This window comes from Oenanthe melanoleuca, chromosome 5 (genome assembly GCF_029582105.1).
Source record: "Oenanthe melanoleuca isolate GR-GAL-2019-014 chromosome 5, OMel1.0, whole genome shotgun sequence".
Lineage (NCBI taxonomy): Eukaryota > Metazoa > Chordata > Aves > Passeriformes > Muscicapidae > Oenanthe > Oenanthe melanoleuca.
The window spans coordinates 43,903,509-43,924,098 of NC_079339.1; the positions used below are offsets into that span (position 1 = coordinate 43,903,509).

Sequence of the window (20,590 nt, forward strand, 5' to 3'; positions counted from 1 at the left end):
CAGCTTTCTGGAGCTGTCTCTGCTGACTGCACAGCAACCCAAAGAATGACTAGCTTTGACTGGAGGCAATGACTACACTTAAGATGACTAAACTTAAAAGTGATTATCTAAAATGTCCTAATTTTAATATAGAACAATTGGAAATAGCTGATTTTGAATAATTATTAGCTCTCCACATTTTTAACATTGTAGAGAATTTTCTTATGGCTTGTTTTTCCGTCTTTCAGAGTGCACTTGAGGATCATCAGAACAGTTTTGCCAAATCTGGGACCAAGCTAGAAAACATTCTAGTCAGCAAGATATTTCCTCATTTTGTTTATGCCAGCAAGCTGTAAGGGAGAACACGAGGTCTGAGGATTCAGATTTCATAATACAGAAAAATATATTCTAACAGAAACCCAAACAAACTACATTATCACATTCCACACCTACTAGGTACAGCAGCTCAGAATGATGAAGAAATACCACACAGAAGTCAGGAAGACAATTTCCAAAGCTGGCTGCTTAATTTGGCTAAAAAATTTCCTAGCCTGATGAATTCCAGGGTAATGAATGATCTTGAGAGACTGGTGGACAGAACCACTAACAACACACAGTAAGTCTATTTATCTTCTCAAAATGATTTGGAAAGGAGAAAGGTTGAGCACTTTGTAAAGATAAGACGATAACCTGAACACAGATTTTGATAAAAAAAGTTCAAAGGGTGGAGACAAGGGAAGTCCATAAATATACACAAAACCAGCAAGGTTAAAGCTAACCAGGAAGTCACCAGAAAAAATATCTAATTCCAATGATGTATACATTTTCTATATACAGATGGAGTGAGAGAAAAAAACATTAGAAGATGCTTAATTTTTTATGAAGTTACACGACAGTACAAAACACACTTCTGCATATTTTCTGTTTTAAAACAGTAGTTCATTTGGTTGATACTGTTTGATGAATTCCACATGCAAAATTGAGCAGAATTAACTTCAAAGCTGAAAAAGTAAAAAGCCCTGAACCTCTCCATTTTGCTATGGGAATTTCTGCTCTTGGCTACCCCGTTATCTTCAGCACCAGGACTAAGTAACCAACATTTCCCCACTTTGCTCACAACACTTCCAGAGTCGCTTCTCTAGTTCTCCCCTTCTTGTTTATTTGACAGAGCAATTTCACAATTAAAAAACTCAGTAGAAAGGAGCTGGCAGCAATACTTACCACATTTCAATTCAGTTCTGCCACCTAATCCCAACTAACACCTGCCCATTTCCCAGAGCACACAAAGACAGATGGTGTACTCACAGGAAAAAGAAAAGCATCTGGAGGGAGAGAAAATGTTGCATCCAAAATGATGTATTTTTTTGGTATGGCACCACAGAAAGGGAGCGATTAGACCAAATGGACAATAAAGAAGTTTGTGAAAGGAAGTGAAAAGAACAAGCAAGAAAAAAGACAGAAACTAAGAGCAAAATAGAAAAAAACCCACAGCAGTCTCATGTCTGACTCACCACCCCTTCAATCCTGTCCTGATCTGAGCTACAAGTGCATAGTGCATTTTTAGACAAGCAAAAACCACACCACAAGTACAACAAAACTCAGACACCACCATGGACACACATACATGCAAAAGCACCCCACATCACACCTTACAAAAACATTTTTAGCAACCAAAACTTAGCTCTGTCTGTTTTTAAGTTAAGCCTAGAGTCTTTAGGGAAACAGAATCAGAGATGGAAGGGACAACAGTAAAGGGAAAGCAGAACATTGTCTCAGCCCAAGCATACCAACTAATTTCATTCAAAGAATATTAGGTGAATACAGAGAAGGTTTCCTCTATTTCTAATTAATAAAAGCAAATAACTAATAGCAGTATCACAGTATTAGTTCTTTCTACATCACAATACGAAATGAACAAGTTGGCTTGAACAACTGAGCTCAAATTCTGCCTTTATATGGGATAATAATGCACACAAATTTAAGATCCAAAGCCTGTATTTTAATCACAACTGATGACTCTGTAGAATTACCAATGTTCTTCCCCTACCACTCCAGTCTCTACAGTAAACTGCTAATAACTTTTCTTAACAGTCATTGAAAGAAGAAAATAAATGTAAAATAAATATTTCAAGACAGCAAGCTTTTTTTTTAAAAAAAACGCAAATACAGTGGTTTTAAGGGAATCTATTTAGCAAAGCTGTTAGCAATGGCTGAAAAAACACCTACCTGAAAATACCTTTCCTCATCTTTTCTTATAGACCAAGGAGTGAAGGACAACTTAAAGTACTACCTGTAAATATTCTATGTCATAGGCTATCAGAGCAGATGAAAAAGAGAAGCATGGAAAAACTCAAGGGACTACTATTTCTGTTACCAACACTAAACAAAGTAACTACTACACATATTTACATGATTTTAATATGAGACATTAATTATAAGACTTTTTCCGTAATAATCAATTCTTGGCTACTATTAATCCCATGGGGCACCATGCAGAATTATGGATCAGAAATTTTGGGTCCTCATGAAAAGTCAAGCATTAGATTCCAATTTTACACAATATGGTGTCTCTCTTCAGTTTTTCATTGGATTACAAGTGATCAAGCAATCCCAATAAGCCTAGCAATGAATACAAAAATACAGTATCTTGATCTAACCTTTAGAGCAGAAGCACTGATACAACTCACACACTTGAGAATGTTCAGAATAGCCCTGAGCAGAACACTTTAAATAGCTTCCTAGTGCAGAAAGAGTTTAACTAGAATGGGTGCCCAGAAACAAATAACAATGAACACTTTCCATACACAGACTATACGAACTCATGGGTGTGATGCAGCTAACAGGATCTAACAATGAGCTCCAGCTCTCTCTGGATACTCTGGGTGTGATCTCCAACATACCCCTACTGAGGTATTAAAATTATACAGCTATTGGGATGGTATCTGCAATAGCTGCTTGCCATTCATCCATTCAGTTCCCGAGATCAGGCAGGAAAGTATGAGTATGGCTCAGCTCTAAAGGCAGCTTTCAAATCTGTTAGTGTGGGACCTCACAAATATTGTCTCGCTTTAATTTTTTCTTAGGGAGAAGGAAGAGATTGCTTAGTGGCATGAAAAGCTCTGTACTCAGAAGAAAAGGACACATGCTCTCCCTTTGCTGCACTCAGGAGAGAATGTGTGCTCCTTTCACTATCCTGGCAATGAGATCTGGTATGACCCATCCAGGTTAGGCTGCTGGAGCTGTGCATGCATTGAGCCCACACTGCTAGACTGTAAACTGGTGCTTGATCCTTCCCTTGTCGTTGAAGGATGACTAAGCTGATGAATGAGATACTGCTGCTTGTCCAAAAAAGGAAACAGATATTCCTAATGAGACAAGTTCTTCAGGCCATCTTGTTTGCCTCTGGCCTTTCTGACCTGGGCTTTTCCACAACAGATGTTAGATGTAACGTAGTGTCTCTGAAGAAATACATACGTAAGAACATGTCCAAAAAGGCAAACATGACCATGAAAAAAAGCAGGTATTAAGCTAAAAAACTGCTAAGTCAAATTAAATTATAAATTGGCTCTTGAACTTGGTACTTCTCAGAAGAGTTCAGAAATTGAAAATTCAAAAACCTTGCCTGTCACTATTGCAATAAAACAAATAGCTGGACTTGTAGTGGACTGAGACTTCCACTGATATGTGTGAATGACAGGTCTTTTTCTAGCCAGACACTCAAACTGGGATGAAATGCAGTAGTTGAGTTTTAACAGCATACTGAAAAGGGTTATTTTCCACTTTAGTAGGTTCAAGCTCCTGTTTTTAATGCATACAGAAAAGGTTCTGTCTCCCTTTTAGAGCAATATGTAAGCATTTCCCAACATTTTGACCAGATCCATGTACTGTGCAAGACCAATGTTAGATTATTATATTAAATACTAATGGCAGCCAATGGAAAAAAAACCCTGTGCATGTTGCCTGTGGAATGAAACTAGACACATGGACAAGACCCTCCAATTTGTGAGAGGTTTGTAGTGGCAGGGCATCCTGAAGGAGAAATAGTCAACAATAAACTACTTGATAATAAAATAAATTAGGATTTTTTTTTTTTATCTTCACTTGGTTTGTGCTGAGCATTAGCAGGCATTGATTAATACAGACAGGCTGCAGACAAGGATACAGTATTAAAGATGATGTTTCCTTAGCAACAATATTGGATGAAAATCCAAGAATATATTCATGTGACTACTCCTAAGCTTCATAAAACTAGGGCACCAGTAAAAATGCACAAAAGAATACTGCAGTAAAATAACAGCATCTCAGATATCTATTAATTAAGAGTTAATTTCAAGTGTGAAATTGTTTCTATGCTTAAATAAAGCAAAATATTTTCATGGTATGTTTACAGATATTTTACATACAGTTGAGAATATTTTCTTATTTGATGCCATTTATTCATATTTCCCAGAAAGAATAATAGGGAAAGCTACAAACCATTTCTGTCATACTATTTAAGATCTTAAAGCAGAAAGAGCTGTAATCAGCAAACACTTCTCATCAAAGTTTAAACAGATCAAGACAAAGCACACTTATTTTCCATATACAAAACAAAGCAGCATTCATCATGGAGCATCACTACCAGCCTTCCATACAGTTATTGCCCCAGAGCCAGTAAATCAAAAATAGCTTTCTGAAGCTTCCTTAAATTGCACAGGCATCTCTTAAAAGTAAGAGAGTCTGAAGTGGAGACAGGGACTGTGAACTCAAACTGTACATTGGTTATTCCCAGCCACAGTTTATCTCATTACCATTACATATTCTCTCCTCTTGGATCTGAACGTTTTTAGATTAACAAGAAAAATATATAAATAACCCAGAGAATCCTAAAGATTACTTTGGGCTTCTATTTGTTCCTGAACTCCAAGGAGGGGGCAAAAAAAAAGAAACAAGATGTACTTCAAAGAGAAGGCAAGAGTTAGAGAGTAGGTAAAGCAACACTGATGCAAAGTTCCCAACTCATCGAATGTCAGAACTGAGTAGAATATTCTGGGAACTCTATGCCCCTATGTCCATTTTTGTCTTGCTTTGTCATATCCTCCAAAGCTGAGGAAGGGATTGGCTTCAGCTTTCCAGTAAGTTATCATCTCTAGAAAACTGATTAAAAATAAAGATATTCCCCTTCTTTTCAAACATGAATGATTTTGCCAGTGCCAATAGGAGAACTCATAGTTTGACTGAGTGGGGTTGCTGGATTTTTTACAAATTCTACATGATCTTGAGAATTTAGTCAACAATTGGAGGAAAAAAATATTTTCTAATAAACCCCTTGAAAAAGAATACAGAAAAATTATTTACATGTTCCTACTAAAAAATCTTCTCACATGAAAGTTAGAAATATCTACTCCAGAATCATTTGGAGATAAATTTCCTAAGATAATGTCCTGTTATTCTTTAATAGCTATTCATATTAAAGAGCAATAATGGTGGTATAATAATGAGACATAATAGAGCCTGAAGGTAAGCAAGAATCCCACCTAAGAAAATATCCAACTGTCTTCTTTCCTCAAGATAATGCACAGATTTAAAACCAATTATTTAAACTATTATCACACATGAAGTGTCAAACATGACTCCCCTAGAACTAGCAGCAAGGAAACAAAACAAACAAAACCAAAAACAAAAACAAACAAAAAAAAACCCCAAACAAACAAAAAACAAAAGAAAGAGAGGGAGAAAAAAAAAAGGAAAGAGGAAAGCAGAAGTGCAAGATCTGCAGAGAGAAGTCAGTGCAATCAGCTGTCAGTACTTAGGAGGGGGCAGTGCAGCTGTTTAGCTCCTTTGGGTCACTAGATTTGATGACCCAAAAGAGATTGCTTAACAAATCAGGAAATACTAGTAAATGATTTTGTTAGGATCTGTCAGCCACAAAGTTAGAAAGCAGTCCTTTTCTACTGAATATTTGGTGAAAAGCACAAACCTACAAAATAATCACAGATTAAAAAACCAACGCAGTTTAAAACTGAAGTAGAAATACCAATTTCCCATTCTAGCCAGTTGGTAAGAAACCACTTCAGTACACATTATAGCCACTTAATTATGGGGAAACTGAGACAAACATGTCTATAAAATACAAACAGAAGTAATTTCAAATAAATTTTGTAATGAGATACAGTCCAGAAGGTGAAACTAAATGGCAAAAGTTCTTACCACATTTTAAATTACTCATTTTTCAGTGCACAAAGACTCATTCCATTGCTGAGTTAGAAATCCACAGAATAAATTATTTAAGGTCAAAGATGCATTTACTCCAAATTTTTTAGCCAAAACTATTAAAAAGGTTACTTTTCAAAGAAAGGTCATTTTGGATGCTTCTGACCATACCAGTTAACTAAACAAACTTGCTTGACATACAAAATATTCTTGTTTCTAAATCTTTCACTACTACTAAACTCCTTTGAACAACCCTTTACCCAGTCATTATGATTTACTTCTTCTCTATGAGATTTAGAACAGTTTTTAATTGCTAAATTAACCTTCCATCTATTATTTTTAAAATTTATACTAGAGCTTCTAGTATCACACAGGGAAAAAAAAAAAAATCACAGAATGCACCATTTTCTTTCATATTTCTGCAATTCAGTCTTTTCTCCTATGGGACATATTAATAAAATCTCTGAATGTGCAAGAACATACCGTCTGAATATTTGAGAGGAGTCACAGAATAACTAGTGACAATTTTTGAAAAGTTCTTTTTCTTATACAGAAGGGTTATCCTGATAAAATTAGCAGTTGGCTTAATGCAAGGAATAGTGGGAAGAAGGCAGTGACAGAGCTGCTATCGAAAAAGCTGAGATAAGCATGACATTAATTCTGTGCTTCAATTGACTGTACTTCATTAGCAACCAAAGAAGCTTTAGAGCAGAAGACAACACTCTCTTGCCAGCCCTGGACACTCCAGATATAGTAGATTTCTTAATGAATTCTTGAGTATATCAGGCCTACAGGTGTTCTGCAGGTGTTAGAGGTGTTTTCCTACAGGAAAAAACTCGAGGATATTTCTAACACTCGTCACAAATTGACCATCCCAGCATCTAACCTGGCAACCAGAAAAGTGAGAGGAACCAGGATACCACTTTAAACTGGGACAACAACTGAACTCCTGCTTAGGAAAAAACTATGAAAATGCTATAGAGGCCAGGAAAGTATTTGCACAAAAGACCATCTCCTAAAACAAACAAAATCCCCACACTTACCAGAGCCATAAATAAAACAAGAAAGAAGCACAGGGAAACTAGAGAATATTAAAGGGACTCAGAAGTCAATGTGTGGTTGGTAGGCAAAGAAAGATCTCACCCATATGGGTTCACAAACTTAATTACTGAAAACCAATAAAAATGAGAAGATGGATAAAGAGCATTCACGTGTAACACTTTCAAGAAAACACAAATCTTCTGCTTAAAAGCTATGTTTATCTCAAGAATACTGATCCTGTTGACTAATCCCAACAAGGAATGTAAGATAATGTAATACTCATTCTCATAAGCATATGCTGTAACCTGCAAAAGACAAAATCATGATTATTTATAAACTATTACTGAATAATGCTTCAAAGGCGATTCATTTTTGTGGCATTAATTTATATGGCAGAAGAAGCAGCAGTTGAAAAAACAGTAAGCAAAAGAGGAACCTGTAACTAAAAAAACACAAATATAATCGAATGTTCAACCTTGGTCTAAAAAAACCCCAAACCAAAAATTTACCAGTTCTTCAAGTATTCCCTTTATTTTCCCAAGTACTCCAGAAGGCTATTTCACTTAAAATGTCACACTCACCACAATAAATCTTCGGGCAATTTCCAAATGCTGTCAGATGCCTTGTCTTGATGTAAGATAAAGATCATTCACCTTGCTTGCTCTTGTAGAGGGATTATAAGCAGGGAACAGGGATTAGCATAGTTCTAAAAGTCAGGAGAAGGTTTATGCTGTTGTCAGCTAACCAAAACACAGAATTAATCCACTCATTCTGCATGCAAACTGTCTTGATAAAATGGAAACATCTAACCACCATGACTAAAATGCATAATTTTTTAAAGTGATTTTTATTTTTAAATACATTTTGGGTTTTTTCCCCCAATGGCATGTATATATAATATTTGCACACACCTATATCACAGTCTGACATTTACAGGAGCTTTGCTCTTGAAATAAGTTACCCTATGGTTCAGAAAATTGAAGGGCCACTGTTATTTTTAAAATATTCAACTAGATTTAGCCACAAGAAATGTATCACATAAATAGAAAGAATCAAAGCAGTAAAATACTCTTTTAGAACATTGTTATAAAAATACGTCATATCTACAAATTTCATTCTCAGTTGGAGTAAAGTAAAAAATGCATTAAGTAATCAGGAGTGAAATGTATGAGCATTGTGAGAACACAGTTATTTTAATGTAAATATGAGCAATTTCTAAACATTCTAAACAGCTTGCACACATTTTCTTTATTATTAGGTCTTGTCCTTTGCCTCAGTTTTGTCTCTCTTCTTTCACTTGAATTTTTACCTGAATCAAGCATTTTATTTACCTGCAATATTATAACAAATAACGTATCAATATACTTCATATGAAGCCAAAGGAAGTTTAAGGTGTAATACTTTCTACAGTCAAGACAGTGAAAAAGGCAAGTGAAAGATTTCCCTAAGTGTAATCTGTCACCAATCTGGCTAAACCATCAGTGGAATTACTACTCTTCCAAAGCTGGTCACTTTGTTCACACTGGCATTATTCTCTCCAGTTACACCACTAACTCTCTGGAAATGTTTCTCTCAATTCTTGAATTCAAATCCCAGTAGAGGAGCCCTTACAAATACTTATCAAAGATGACCCCATGAATATTTGAGCAAGTAGAAACTGGACGTTGCTGTTAGACTAGAAGGTTTAGTTTTGGAATGGATTTCTGGGGGCTTTTTTTTGGATTTTTTGAGGGTTTTTTTGCTAAATTGATGTGTGCTTTTAAAGCAAAAGAATCAAATTGACCTTTGCATACAGTTGTGAGTGTTGATCCATCCTGTCTGCAGCCCAAAGCAATAGGTACTATAATCCTCTGACAAAGCTTAGAACATCAAGCAGTGAAATGAAAACAGAAACCTATGAAAAGGGGTTGGAAAGATTGCTCACTGTATTTTCTGAAGTAATATCTGAAGACCTAGGGCTTTCATGGAAGAATAAGCATCAGACACCATCTTACAGAACTTGTTCAAAAGAAAGAGTCCAGCAGAAATCCTCTCAACAGTACTGAGGATTGCCTGTTAAAGGAAAGTCTTCTGCAACTAGGCTGCAACTTCAGCTACTCTTCTTTGGAGATTTAATAATGCAGCTAGGTAAAATAACAAGGACAACTGCTTTTCTAACAGAAGTGGTCTCACAAAGACATCTTGTTTTAAATGCAGAGTAGTAGTGGAGTTATCAGATGGTGCACACACTGGAATCCTTTGTGGTTTCTATCTTTTGCAATATAAAACTGATGGGCATCATAAACCTAGCTTAAAAATTCAATCATAGCTCTTGCTACCAAGAGTTAAAGCAATCTTGGCTGATTCTGACCTTTTTTGTGCAAATCAAGCACTGCATTTTCAAAGTCTATTACTATGGTAATAGCTAAAACAGCAATGCAAATAATGATACTGGATATTTTTTGCAGAAATGGAAGTCTTTTGTAGCCAGTGGAGTAATCAGAGCAACCTGTGCCCTAATGAAGGTGATTTGTATGTATCTATAACGTTCTGTAAGGTGCTTCATTGTTACACCAGGGGAAATTCATACTACACCAGATGACACACCAGAATCTCATTGGGCAAAAAAAAATCTGCACTACATGAATTTTGAAGAGAACATTCAACACCATCTAGGTTAAACATTCAACCAAATTATTAAGATGGTTATGGGAGCTTTCACACTCTACTACTTAAGTTCAAGGAAAATTACAGCTTCATTTTTCTTTTCAAGGTATTTCAAGTGCCCAGTAGCTTTGATTACTATGTGAATGTAGCAAAACCAATAGTTTTATTTCAAATAAAATAAATATATTGTGAATAAACCAATTTCCTTGATCATAATATAAAAGCATTATAATTTATGTGTATCTTAACAAATCTAAAATTCAATGTGAGCATATGACTAATCTTTATCAGCACAGATTAGACACCTTTGCTACTTTTATGAATAATAAATTATTTTTCCTTTAAAGTCATTGATACTAAGCAAAAGTGGTGTCCTAAACCACAAATACAACTCTGTAAGTTGTATAATAATATTTTGAAAAACTAGGTAAACTGCACCTTGATGTAAAAAAAACCCTTGGGATATTACAAAAGGTAAGACTAAATTCTATGGATATGTTAGCTTAATGTCAGTGCCAGCTTAAACTTCAAAAACCCCAAAATGTAGATGACATAAAACTAGAAACATCTTTTTGTAATTATTTCAGGTTCTGTTTCAAGCACACATCTTCTTTAAAATGCCTACAATGCTTGTGTTATTAATTACAGTAAAATCTAAACTAATTCTTTGATATGTCATACAGGACATGTACACTACGGTTTTTAATCTAAAAAATTTAGAGGGGGATTAAAAAATCAACACTTCAATTTTATTGAAACATGCTAAGTTACTGCCTATCACTGCCATAATAACATGCAAACACAGTATGTTAACCCCATAATGCTGTTAAAAAATCAACCAGGAACATAATCTACTTTCCTCCCTATATCAAGAGAATGACTAACATGACTGCAATTTGGAAAAACTGAAAGATTAGGGCAGACCTCAAAATTCCAGCAGAATTTTTAGGAATCCAACATTATTAAGCTTTTTGTTACATTTCCTTTTCTTCTCAGACATTGTCCTAGAGTCTCATGTTGTTGCAATGTTCTGAGAAAAAGACCCAACTACCAAATCAAGGAAGGCATTTTCCACAGCACCAAGACATTTTCCCATTTAAGTATTGACCTGACCTGACCTTGCCTGTGAGCGCTGACAGAATCAGATCAGAAGGTGATGTGACTGCTGGCTATGAAAAGCACAATGCATGAAGGCAAGCTCCTAAGCCTGTAGCTCTTGCTGTGTTGGTCTTAATCAACTTCTAGTATATTTTAAATGTTCTGGTTGGATAGTTTTGGGTTTTTTATTCCAGTAGTTTTAATTAGGAAAAATAAAATTTTCAATGGAGGTGTATTAAACAACAGGCTTATTCTAGTCTCACTTCAAACTGAATCAAGCAAAGTTTTAATTCTGTATTCCTAAAATATTTTCATTTTATCAAACCAAATCCAAGAAGAAAGAAAATTAAAAGATGAAGTACAAAACCCTAGGTGAAAAAAAAAAATTAATGAAGATTCAATACTAAATCCCTCAAAAAATCTTTCAGATAGGATATTATGTTTCGGGTCTAGAACTACCAAGAAAACTGGGTTTTCCTGAGGGAGAAGACACATTATTGTCTTTCATCTCTCCCTCTGATCTGTGTAAAATATGAACCCAAATCTTCCCTTCAGACTTTTACACATTTGGCAATTTGAGACCATTTAGCATGAAAAGCTGAAAAGAGCTTAGGTGGGACTTTGTCCTTGTGAGCCACAGTATAAAATGGTCAGCAGGGTAATTATCTCCCCTTGTCCTAGCAATTGCTTCTGCTGAAAGAAATGCCATTTTGACTGATAGACTAAAGATACTGAAGCTAGAGCTTATAGGAGAACTGCTTAGTTTAATAATGACATAAGTTAGGTTTTAAGTCATGACTTCTTTCATGGAGGGAAATAAACTGAGTATGCTCAAAAAGATCATCTGGAGATTATAAAGTGAGTTAATTGATTTATCTTTAGTATAAATAAAAAAAAAATTACACCATACAGGCCCAAAGAATAAGCTAAGGAGAAGACATGGTTTTTCAGCTGCAAATACAAACTTTCCTGGGGAAAAAGAGAAATCAGTTCCTCAAAATATATTCAGAAAACAAAAATGCCTTAATGGCTTATTAATAAAGTACAACAGCTTGGTGAATTAACCTGCTCAAGTGATTTGGGTGCCTGTATTTGACCTCTCAGAATGGTACTTCACATGACTTCAGCATTACAGTGCTTTCATCCTTTGAAGCAAGAACGTGGTTTCCTCATCAAGTGCGAATGGAGAATGAACCCCAGGTGCCACTACACAGCCCAAAACCCATTCTTTGTTACACAAAATACTATTAAAGGTATTTTGTTTCACATTAAACATTCTATTGCATATCAAAACACCATGATCTACAGTTAATGTCTAATTTTCTTCAAGAAAAAATAATTTGAAAAATTATTTCCTTAACTAGATTTACATTAAATTATTTTTATTTGAATTTGCATGTGGGAAGAAAGAAATAAATAATGTTTGCAGTCAAAACACGGAAGCTTTCAAACTGAACCATCAATTCTGGAAACTCCTACTGTTCTACAGGTTTTCTTTGTGGTTGGAAAGTCACTTGACTTGTCACTGAGCACCACTGAAAAGAGCTTGAATCCATCTTCTTCACACTTTGTATTCAGCTGTTAATATGCATTGATTAGATGCACTGTGAGCTAAATGGTCCCAACTCTCTCAGCCTTTCCTCAGGAGAGATGCTCCAGACCCTTAATCATCTTTGTGGCTCTTCAGTGGACTCTCCTTAGCAGTTCCTCATGTCTCTTGTGCTGAGGAGCCCAGAACTGCACAGAGTACTCCAGGGGCAGCCTCACCAGCACTGAGCCAAGGGGAAATACTCCTACCAAGGTCCTGCTATAGGACTTAAGAACAAAGACTGGATTCCTAACACCATACCTAATAATAATAATCCAGGCTGTATTCACCTTGTATGTTTTCTAAAAGTATTAGACAAGCTACACTTTGAGGTGTTTCTACACATAATCCATTTCACATTTGAAAATAAAATGGATTTTACTCCTGTTTTCCTACAGTTATTAGAGGCTACAAAGGCAGATGACTGGCCTTCTTTGATGGCTATAATTATTGAAATAGTTTGGGAGATTACCTTTCTGCAAATGAATAAAGAGAGTTCTTTTCTAGAAAGAAAGATCTGGACTGTAGAGATTTCAAGTGCATGCAAAGAATTCCTCACCAGAACATGCTGAAGCTCTTTTTGCTCGGTCACATTCATAATTCAAAAGACACAAGACATTGCACATGATAATTAGAAATTTTTCCTTATGGTATCCATTCAGTTACCTTCCCTGAAATCCAAAATACACAACTAATCATTAAATTCCTAGTGAAAGATCTGCTGCCAAACCAATTAAAAGAATTCCACCTGACAAAATTTTGTAGCTGTACTTAGTATCCATTGCTTAACATTTGTGTATGACTGTCATCTGGAGTTAGGTCAGAAACATATGCCATTTATTCCAGACAAGAACAAGACAATAAACTTGACAGTAGATACCCCAACTTTCAATTGCTCCAACTGTTCGTTGTAGTTTTTTGAGAACTCTTAAGGTGTCAGACTACTGGGGGAACACAAAACAACTTAACAAAATAACTTCCCTCTCCCTTATTGTGAAACCTGTTTGGCTCTTTTTCTGAGAATGTATTCTCTTTTGTTCATAATTTTCTTTTTTTTATTATTACTAGAATCTAATGAAAAGGGATCAAATAGAGGCAGAATGATTCAATGAGGCAGTAGAAATGCACAGCATCTCTACTAAAAAAGTCCAAGAGCAGGTCATCCAAAGTCATAACAATGCATAGTTAATGAAAAGAGAGGGTGAGGAAAAGATCTGCTGCCATTCAAAACTAGGATGTGACTAATCACCACACTGCTAGAATTTCTGCTTGCAAACCACAGCTGACAGCCACAAAGAGGAAGGCTGGACCTGCCTCCCAGAGAGAATTATCTAGGAGAAGTCTTAGAAAGCAGCTGAAAAGAGTCCAGCAATTTCTTAGATGGTGATGGTTAGACTAACAATCAGAGTGCAACAATAAATGGGTAAATCAGAGCTGGCAGGCAGCACTAACACCAGAGAGCAGAGATGATTTTAGTAGTTTTGATTTTCACTAGAACCTAAGAAATGTTGACACTAAAATGAAATGGTTCATTTTGCCTTGGAATACAGGAACAAAATCATAGTATCTCAGGCAGGACAATCTCTTGTAGACTAAGTAGAAATTTATAATATAAAAAGATGACAGTCTTAAATAAAGTGTCTTAAATAAATAAAGATCACAGTTTATTGGCCAGATGTTTGGCTGCTTATTTTTATTCCTTGAGAAACAAAATTTGGGTAATTCCTACCGAGATCACAGCGACAAGAAAAATTGTCTTAAGAAAAGCCACAATTTAGACAAGCAATTTATTTTGTTGGAAACAGCCAAACCCTGTCTCCATGAGAATAGAGACAAATGCTTTGCCATTCTTTCCACCTGTCTTGCATATACTTCTGCTGCCTGTACACATTCAATTTACCTCTCTACAGTCTTGGATACAGAGGGGCACAAAGGGGGAAAAGAACCACATTTTAGGCACAAAGGGGGAAAAGAACCACATTTTAACCAAACTGAAAGTAGAACCACTTATTTCTCCTCTGTCTTTGTAGCACAGCATTGATTAGTTTCTAGTACTAGAATTCCTAATAGTAAAGAATTTCAATGTTTTCTGAATAATTTTTTAAGTTATGTTGCCCTAAAAGTAGAACATTGCATGAGTCCCAGGGCAGATGATGCATTATTTCTTTCCCCCAACTTAGTCCAAGACAAGGAAAAATATACAGACGTCAGACAAGAGGGGTAATTGAGTTATTAGACACAGCCTATGGTTGCAGAGCCATAAATGCCATTATCAGCAGAGATTCAAGAGTTCTTACCAGCATAAAATGTGCCAGCTACCTTAAGCAATAAAGCCTAAATGTACCACAAACATCTTAATCAAGTAGTCACAGTGATAAAGTTCTAGGAAGAATATTCAAAAGCACTATTATTTGCCAGCTAGCTCACATAATGGATATTAAAAAGGAGGACAGAGATACCAACTCTTCCTCATTTGTCTCCTTCTGACAGAGAAACATAATTCTTCTTCCTTCTGTGACTGGCACAGTTGTGCAGATACTGGTACAAAGGGAGAATTACAAATAAGTACTAAAGTTTGAAATCAAGAACAGACATCATGGAAAGCAGAATATAAACTTTTCCCAAGTCTACTAAAAGCTCTCAAAAAGATGCACTGGTTTAACTTCATGTTTTGATTTTATTTTTCAATAGCATCATCAATGTCAGATGACAAGTTAATTCCCAGGAAAATTACTGTACTTTGAAGCCCTCAAAAAAAAGATGGTCACAGAGCTAGCAGGGAGGAAAAGAGTGGAAAACAGTGGAAAAGGGAAGAAAGGGGCGGAAAAGGGCAGAAAATGGCTAAAGAAATGCATCAAAAGGAAAAATTATTCTACAAGTCACCTTGGAGTCTCCTTGAAGCACATCAGCATAGAGGATGTCTTTGTGACATCAAAGGCTTTTGCCAGTAGACAGCCATTAAAAAAGGTGGAAAAGTTCAGGGTTTCCAATTTTCTCATATTAAAAAAATTTAAAAAAAAAAACAAACACATAAATATGCTTTAGCTAGCCCAGAAAAGTAAGGAGCCTCAACATGAGAATTAGTCTTACAATATGATAAGTTAATACTCTGAGGGGACATCTTCTGAAATCTTGATACAGATAGATTTAAATGCAATCCCCCTAAGGTCTCTCTGACATGGGAAGATCAGCTAACATTAAATAACCTATGAGTCTTGAAATCAATAAAATTATCAAGAAAACAAAGTTAAGATCTAATATGAACACACCAAGGTACTATTTCTTCCTCAGCTACCAGAAAGCAAACCATTCTACAGATCACAAGCTAGTCTGGTGATGCATGAAATCCTAGACAAAACACACTTGAAACCAGTAGCATTGTAGGAATAACTTGCATTTTCATTCAGTATTAGTATCTCCTACACAGTCAAGATGGACAAGGGAACTTATCTTCCACAAACACAGCAGACATCCAAGTTATGCTGCTGGCAACAGATCGAAGCAAGTCACCTGAGATTTCATGTACAAGATTTTTCTCCTTATTTACTCCTGAAAATGTAAGAAATTCAATTATCTGCACTCCCAAAAGATGCAAATTTCCAAGCATTCCTGCATCTGACACTTTCTACAGTGCTCACATACATCTCAACAATAAAAATACGCAAATGCGTAAGAAATGGAAGACAAGTAAGATTGAAAATATGTTACTGTATCCCCCAGAATAGTGAGTCGATTTCTGGAAAGTAATTCCCAGAAGAGATAACAAAAAATGCAAAAGCTCACCAGCAAGCAGGAAAAGTCCTTTTAAAAATGGATTGCAAATGAGATTGTTCAAAAAAAAAAAAAAAAAAATTTAAAAAAACCAAACAAACAAAACAAAAAAACAAACAAACAAACAAACAAAAAAGCCCCAAAAAAAACCAAACAGACTAATAAAAGACATTTGAAATCACCATAATTTTCCTCTTCTAGTCCAAAAGAGTTTTCAATCGATCTGAGGGACAAAACACTGAAAGAAAGCTCTTACTTTTACTATACACTTAACTGAGGCTGAGGAGTTTAGGATGTGGACACCATGATTAAAATTATGATTAGACATTCATACTGAAAACAAATTACATTAAAACACCTAATCATATAAAAAAATCTTACAGCACGTTTACAGGGTTTCATTTAACAAAAGCAAGTAAAACTTCAGAGCAAAAATTAACTGCTAGTATTAGAAATTTCTAGTGGAAAATGTCCTATGACTGTCCATTACTCCAATACTGTTTTCTACTACTAAGGAAATGTCAGTCTTCTCTGACTTAAGAACTGCAGTTCCTCTCTCCTGATTGATGTTTACAATTACAATGTCATTCAAAGAACGCTAACAATATAGAAGTTCTCATAATGAAGAGTACTAATAATATCACCATGTAGTGAGCAGTATTTATGCTTAGTCCTTGTAGCTATGGAGCTAGGCTCATGAAAGTTTGATTCTTTAAATACATAAGATTTCCAGAACTGCTTTCACAAATTAGATCCCATACTTGGAAAAAGACACTTAATCCTCCCATTGCTTTCGCTAAAAAATCTCAAATATCTCAGCATTCAGACAGCACTTGCTGAGACTATTAGAGCATAAAATATATTAATTTTTTTGCAATACATGAGTTGAGTTTATCTTCAGAGAGAAAATTCAGTAACTCTGATTACTATATTATGTAATCCCATTTTTGCACCTGCTTTTTGGATTTTGGGTTTTCTTTTTGTTTTTTAATATTTGACCTTCCCATGACTCCTTTAAATATTAAGAACTAACATGTTTAGATACCCAAGGTTAGCCAGGAAAAGTGTGAGATGGCATTTAAATGGCACGACAATGCATTTTAGAAAAAGTAGCAAGTGAAAGACTTATCAATGCAAGTCTAATCAAACTATTAGAAATAGCCATTCTGCTTTTAAATCAGGCCTTCTTCTTTAAGCATACTAATATTTCAGTATAGCTTTTGCATTCAAGAAGCATGCAAAATTTAACTGGATAAACCTGCAATGCTTTATGATACTTAGAAGGATATTCTCACATCAATACAATTCAGAGCAGGAGAAACTCTGCTATGCTTGGCCATGGTGCCACTCAAATCAAAATACATACTCACACAAACCAGACATACTCTCCAGTCAGCTGACTTACAGCAGATGTTTGTCTGGTTTTAGGTTTTGTGGCTTTTCATTTAGTACAAGTCTAATCAATTCTGTCACATTTTAGCCAAATGTAGCACACTGTACAAAAACTGAGAGAGACTGAGCAAGAAACTGTTACCACACGTAAACAAAAAACTTGCCCAGTTGTAGCTCAAACCATGTAATTCTTATGCTACAAGAAGTTCTACTGAAACAAAGTGTCGTTCGGAAGCACTCATGAATACACGGTATAAAACGTGTAATATAACACTGCCTTGACCTTAGAATGAGCAGTGAGCCGCCGATTCCTTAGCACAATAGCAAGTTGCAGATCTGGATTTCCCACAGCACCTGACATCACAGTGGCTAGCTGTTCTTAACAAAACAGTTTTTCCCGGATTAAAGTGAGAATGTTAAAACATTAAGCCATGCAAATAACAGAGATTCAAACTCCTAGCACAACATTCTACTGTGGTATATTGACTAGGTTTTCTTCAGATATTTAGCACCAAGGAGAAATATACTATGAAAGTGACACCCTTCTTAAGAACATTCACAGCCATACTTCAGAACTATTTAAATTTCTTCAAGAAGATTTAAACAAAGGAAAAAAGTGGCCATTATGACCAAGTTTTCTAGTGTGTCTAAAAGCTTAAATGAAAGACATAGCATCTAGTCTGCTCTCTACAGGCAATACCTGTTACTCATGAGTAACACATAGAGAGGTATGCCTGGGAGCACTAAGCATAAAAACAAATTCTGTGCTGTACAACATACAAAAGACTGACAAAAGTATCTACTGCTAGCTCTTACCCCAACAGGAAGACCAAAGGAAATCTGAATTTAAAATCCATCTGCAATGACACCTACTGTAAGGGAAAAGATTGATGACTCAGGCTCACATCTGCCCTTCATACTCCTCAAATTCTCTCACTGATCTCACAACACCACTAGGCTTACAAAAGCATCCTTGGAAAGACATATGAGAAATTATACCAACACAATTCTTTTGTAGCATCAGTTTGTAATTAATTTTTTAATGGACTCAGGACCTGGTAACATTTACTGCCAAGGAAACTGCTGAGCTACAGAAGCAGCCTCAACTTCTCAAGAAAGGCTGTTCTTTTAAGATTACCCTAAAAGTTGCGTGAGTTACAGGCAGGCCGCTAATTCCCCATGTAATCGTCGCCTTTTAAACAGCAGACAGAGGTCTACCTGCTACAGATTAACCTCCTCCGCAGCCCAAGTGCTCCGGGGCACACACGCGATTACAGCCTCTCCTCCGCCGGCCCTGTGACATTCAGGGCGCCCGGGGACCGAGCGGCGGCCCCGGGGCTGCGGCGCCCCTACGAGTTTCGGCACCGCACACGGGCGGCAGTGGGGGACACAGCACACGGCTGATTAAATCCGACAGCTAAAAGCCATTTCCAGGCTGTTTCTACCCACGGCGAAGCCCGGGCGGGGGGGGGCGGTGAGGAAGCGCTGACTGTCCTTGATGTATTTCGGTCCGCTCCCTGGAAACCCACGGCACCGGCGGGACGCCCATCGCCTGGGGGACACCCGCGTCCCGCTCCCGGGGAAGGGACGAGCCGGACTGCGGGGCCGGGACGGCCGGAGGGGCTCGGAGCCCGGGCGGGATGCGGCCCGGGGGGCGCGGCGCCAGCGGTACCTGATGATGTCGTCCTGGTGCCCCAGGTAGAATTTCTGCCGGTGCTCCCGGGGGCTGTAGACCACGCCGACCCCCGCCACGAAGTAGACGATCTCCTTGGCCGCCGTGTAGTAGAGGTTGTTGCGGCACTGATGACCCCGGTAGCCGTAGACCCACTCCAGCCGCAGGTGGCAGCTCGGCGCGCTCCGGTCAGCCATGTCCACCCGCCCCCGCCAGCCGGGTACGGCTCGCTCCCGCCGGAGACCCCGCGGGAAGGGGGCGACGGGCCGGCCGCCCCCTCCGCTCGGCTGGGTGCCCGCCGCGCTAATCCCTGCCCGCCGACATGGATGCCCGCCGCCGCCGCTCGTCCGCCGCCCCCGCCGCCTCACAGAGGGCGCCGCCGCCCGAGCGCGCCTCGCCGCCCCGCGCCGCCAGACATGGCTGCGCTGAGACACCGCCCGGGACGCGGAGCGAGGGCGCGGCGCCGCTCCGGCCCCCCCGCGCCCCATTGCGCCTGCGCCGAGGGCGGCGCCGTCAGCGGCCGGGCGGGCCCGGCGGGCGGAGAGCGGGGACCGAGCGGGGACCGAGCGGGGACAGAGCGGGGACCGAGCGGGGACCGAGCGGGGACCGAGCGGGACCGGCCACCGAGTGGTGGCGGCGAACCAGCGGGCGGCCAGGAACGCACTTCACCACCGCGCCTTGCGGCGTGTTCCGGGGCTTTTTTATATTTACCTTTTCTTTTTTCTTTTTTCCCTCCTCAACCAAGGCTGAGTCTTCTCCCCTTTCCCCAGGTTTGGGAGGATGGGGGATTGTTTTTACTGCCCCTCCATCCTCTCCCTTTCCCCCGACGCGCCGCCGCCGGCTCTCGGCAGCCCCTGGGGCTGGAAGAGTCGCAGCCCCTCTCAGCCGCGCTGGAGCCGCCTCCCGCTCGCACTGGGGACCGGCTGCTCGCCAGCTCCCTGCCATCCCACAAGAAAATGTCAAGTGTAATTTTTAATGACGAATGGTTAATCTTTTCAGCCCACCGTCTGAGTCATGCACCGCACAAAAGATACTTCCTCCTTCAAGCCCTAATTTCCCCATACACAACTTTTCAGCCTCAGTTCTCACAGCGTTTCACATGGCTAAGTCACTGCTTTCAGACCTCACAGACGTGGAAGCCACTTTTCCGTGCTTGCATGAGGCAGCAGTGCCGGGGAACCCCCTCTGGAACACGCCCAGAGTTTTGGTCA

The 20,590-nt window shown here is 38.3% G+C and overlaps 1 protein-coding gene across 1 annotated transcript in view; it reads right to left on the minus strand.

Annotated features, from left to right (window-relative positions):
- Positions 1-19,576, minus strand: part of EML5 (EMAP like 5) — a 99,504-nt gene extending 79,928 nt beyond the window's left edge. Inside the window, exon 1 of the mRNA XM_056493691.1 lies at positions 19,380-19,576. Coding sequence (XP_056349666.1) covers positions 19,380-19,576 — 197 coding nt within the window. The remainder of the gene's footprint in view (positions 1-19,379) is intronic.
- Between the last annotated feature and the right edge of the window lie 1,014 nt (positions 19,577-20,590).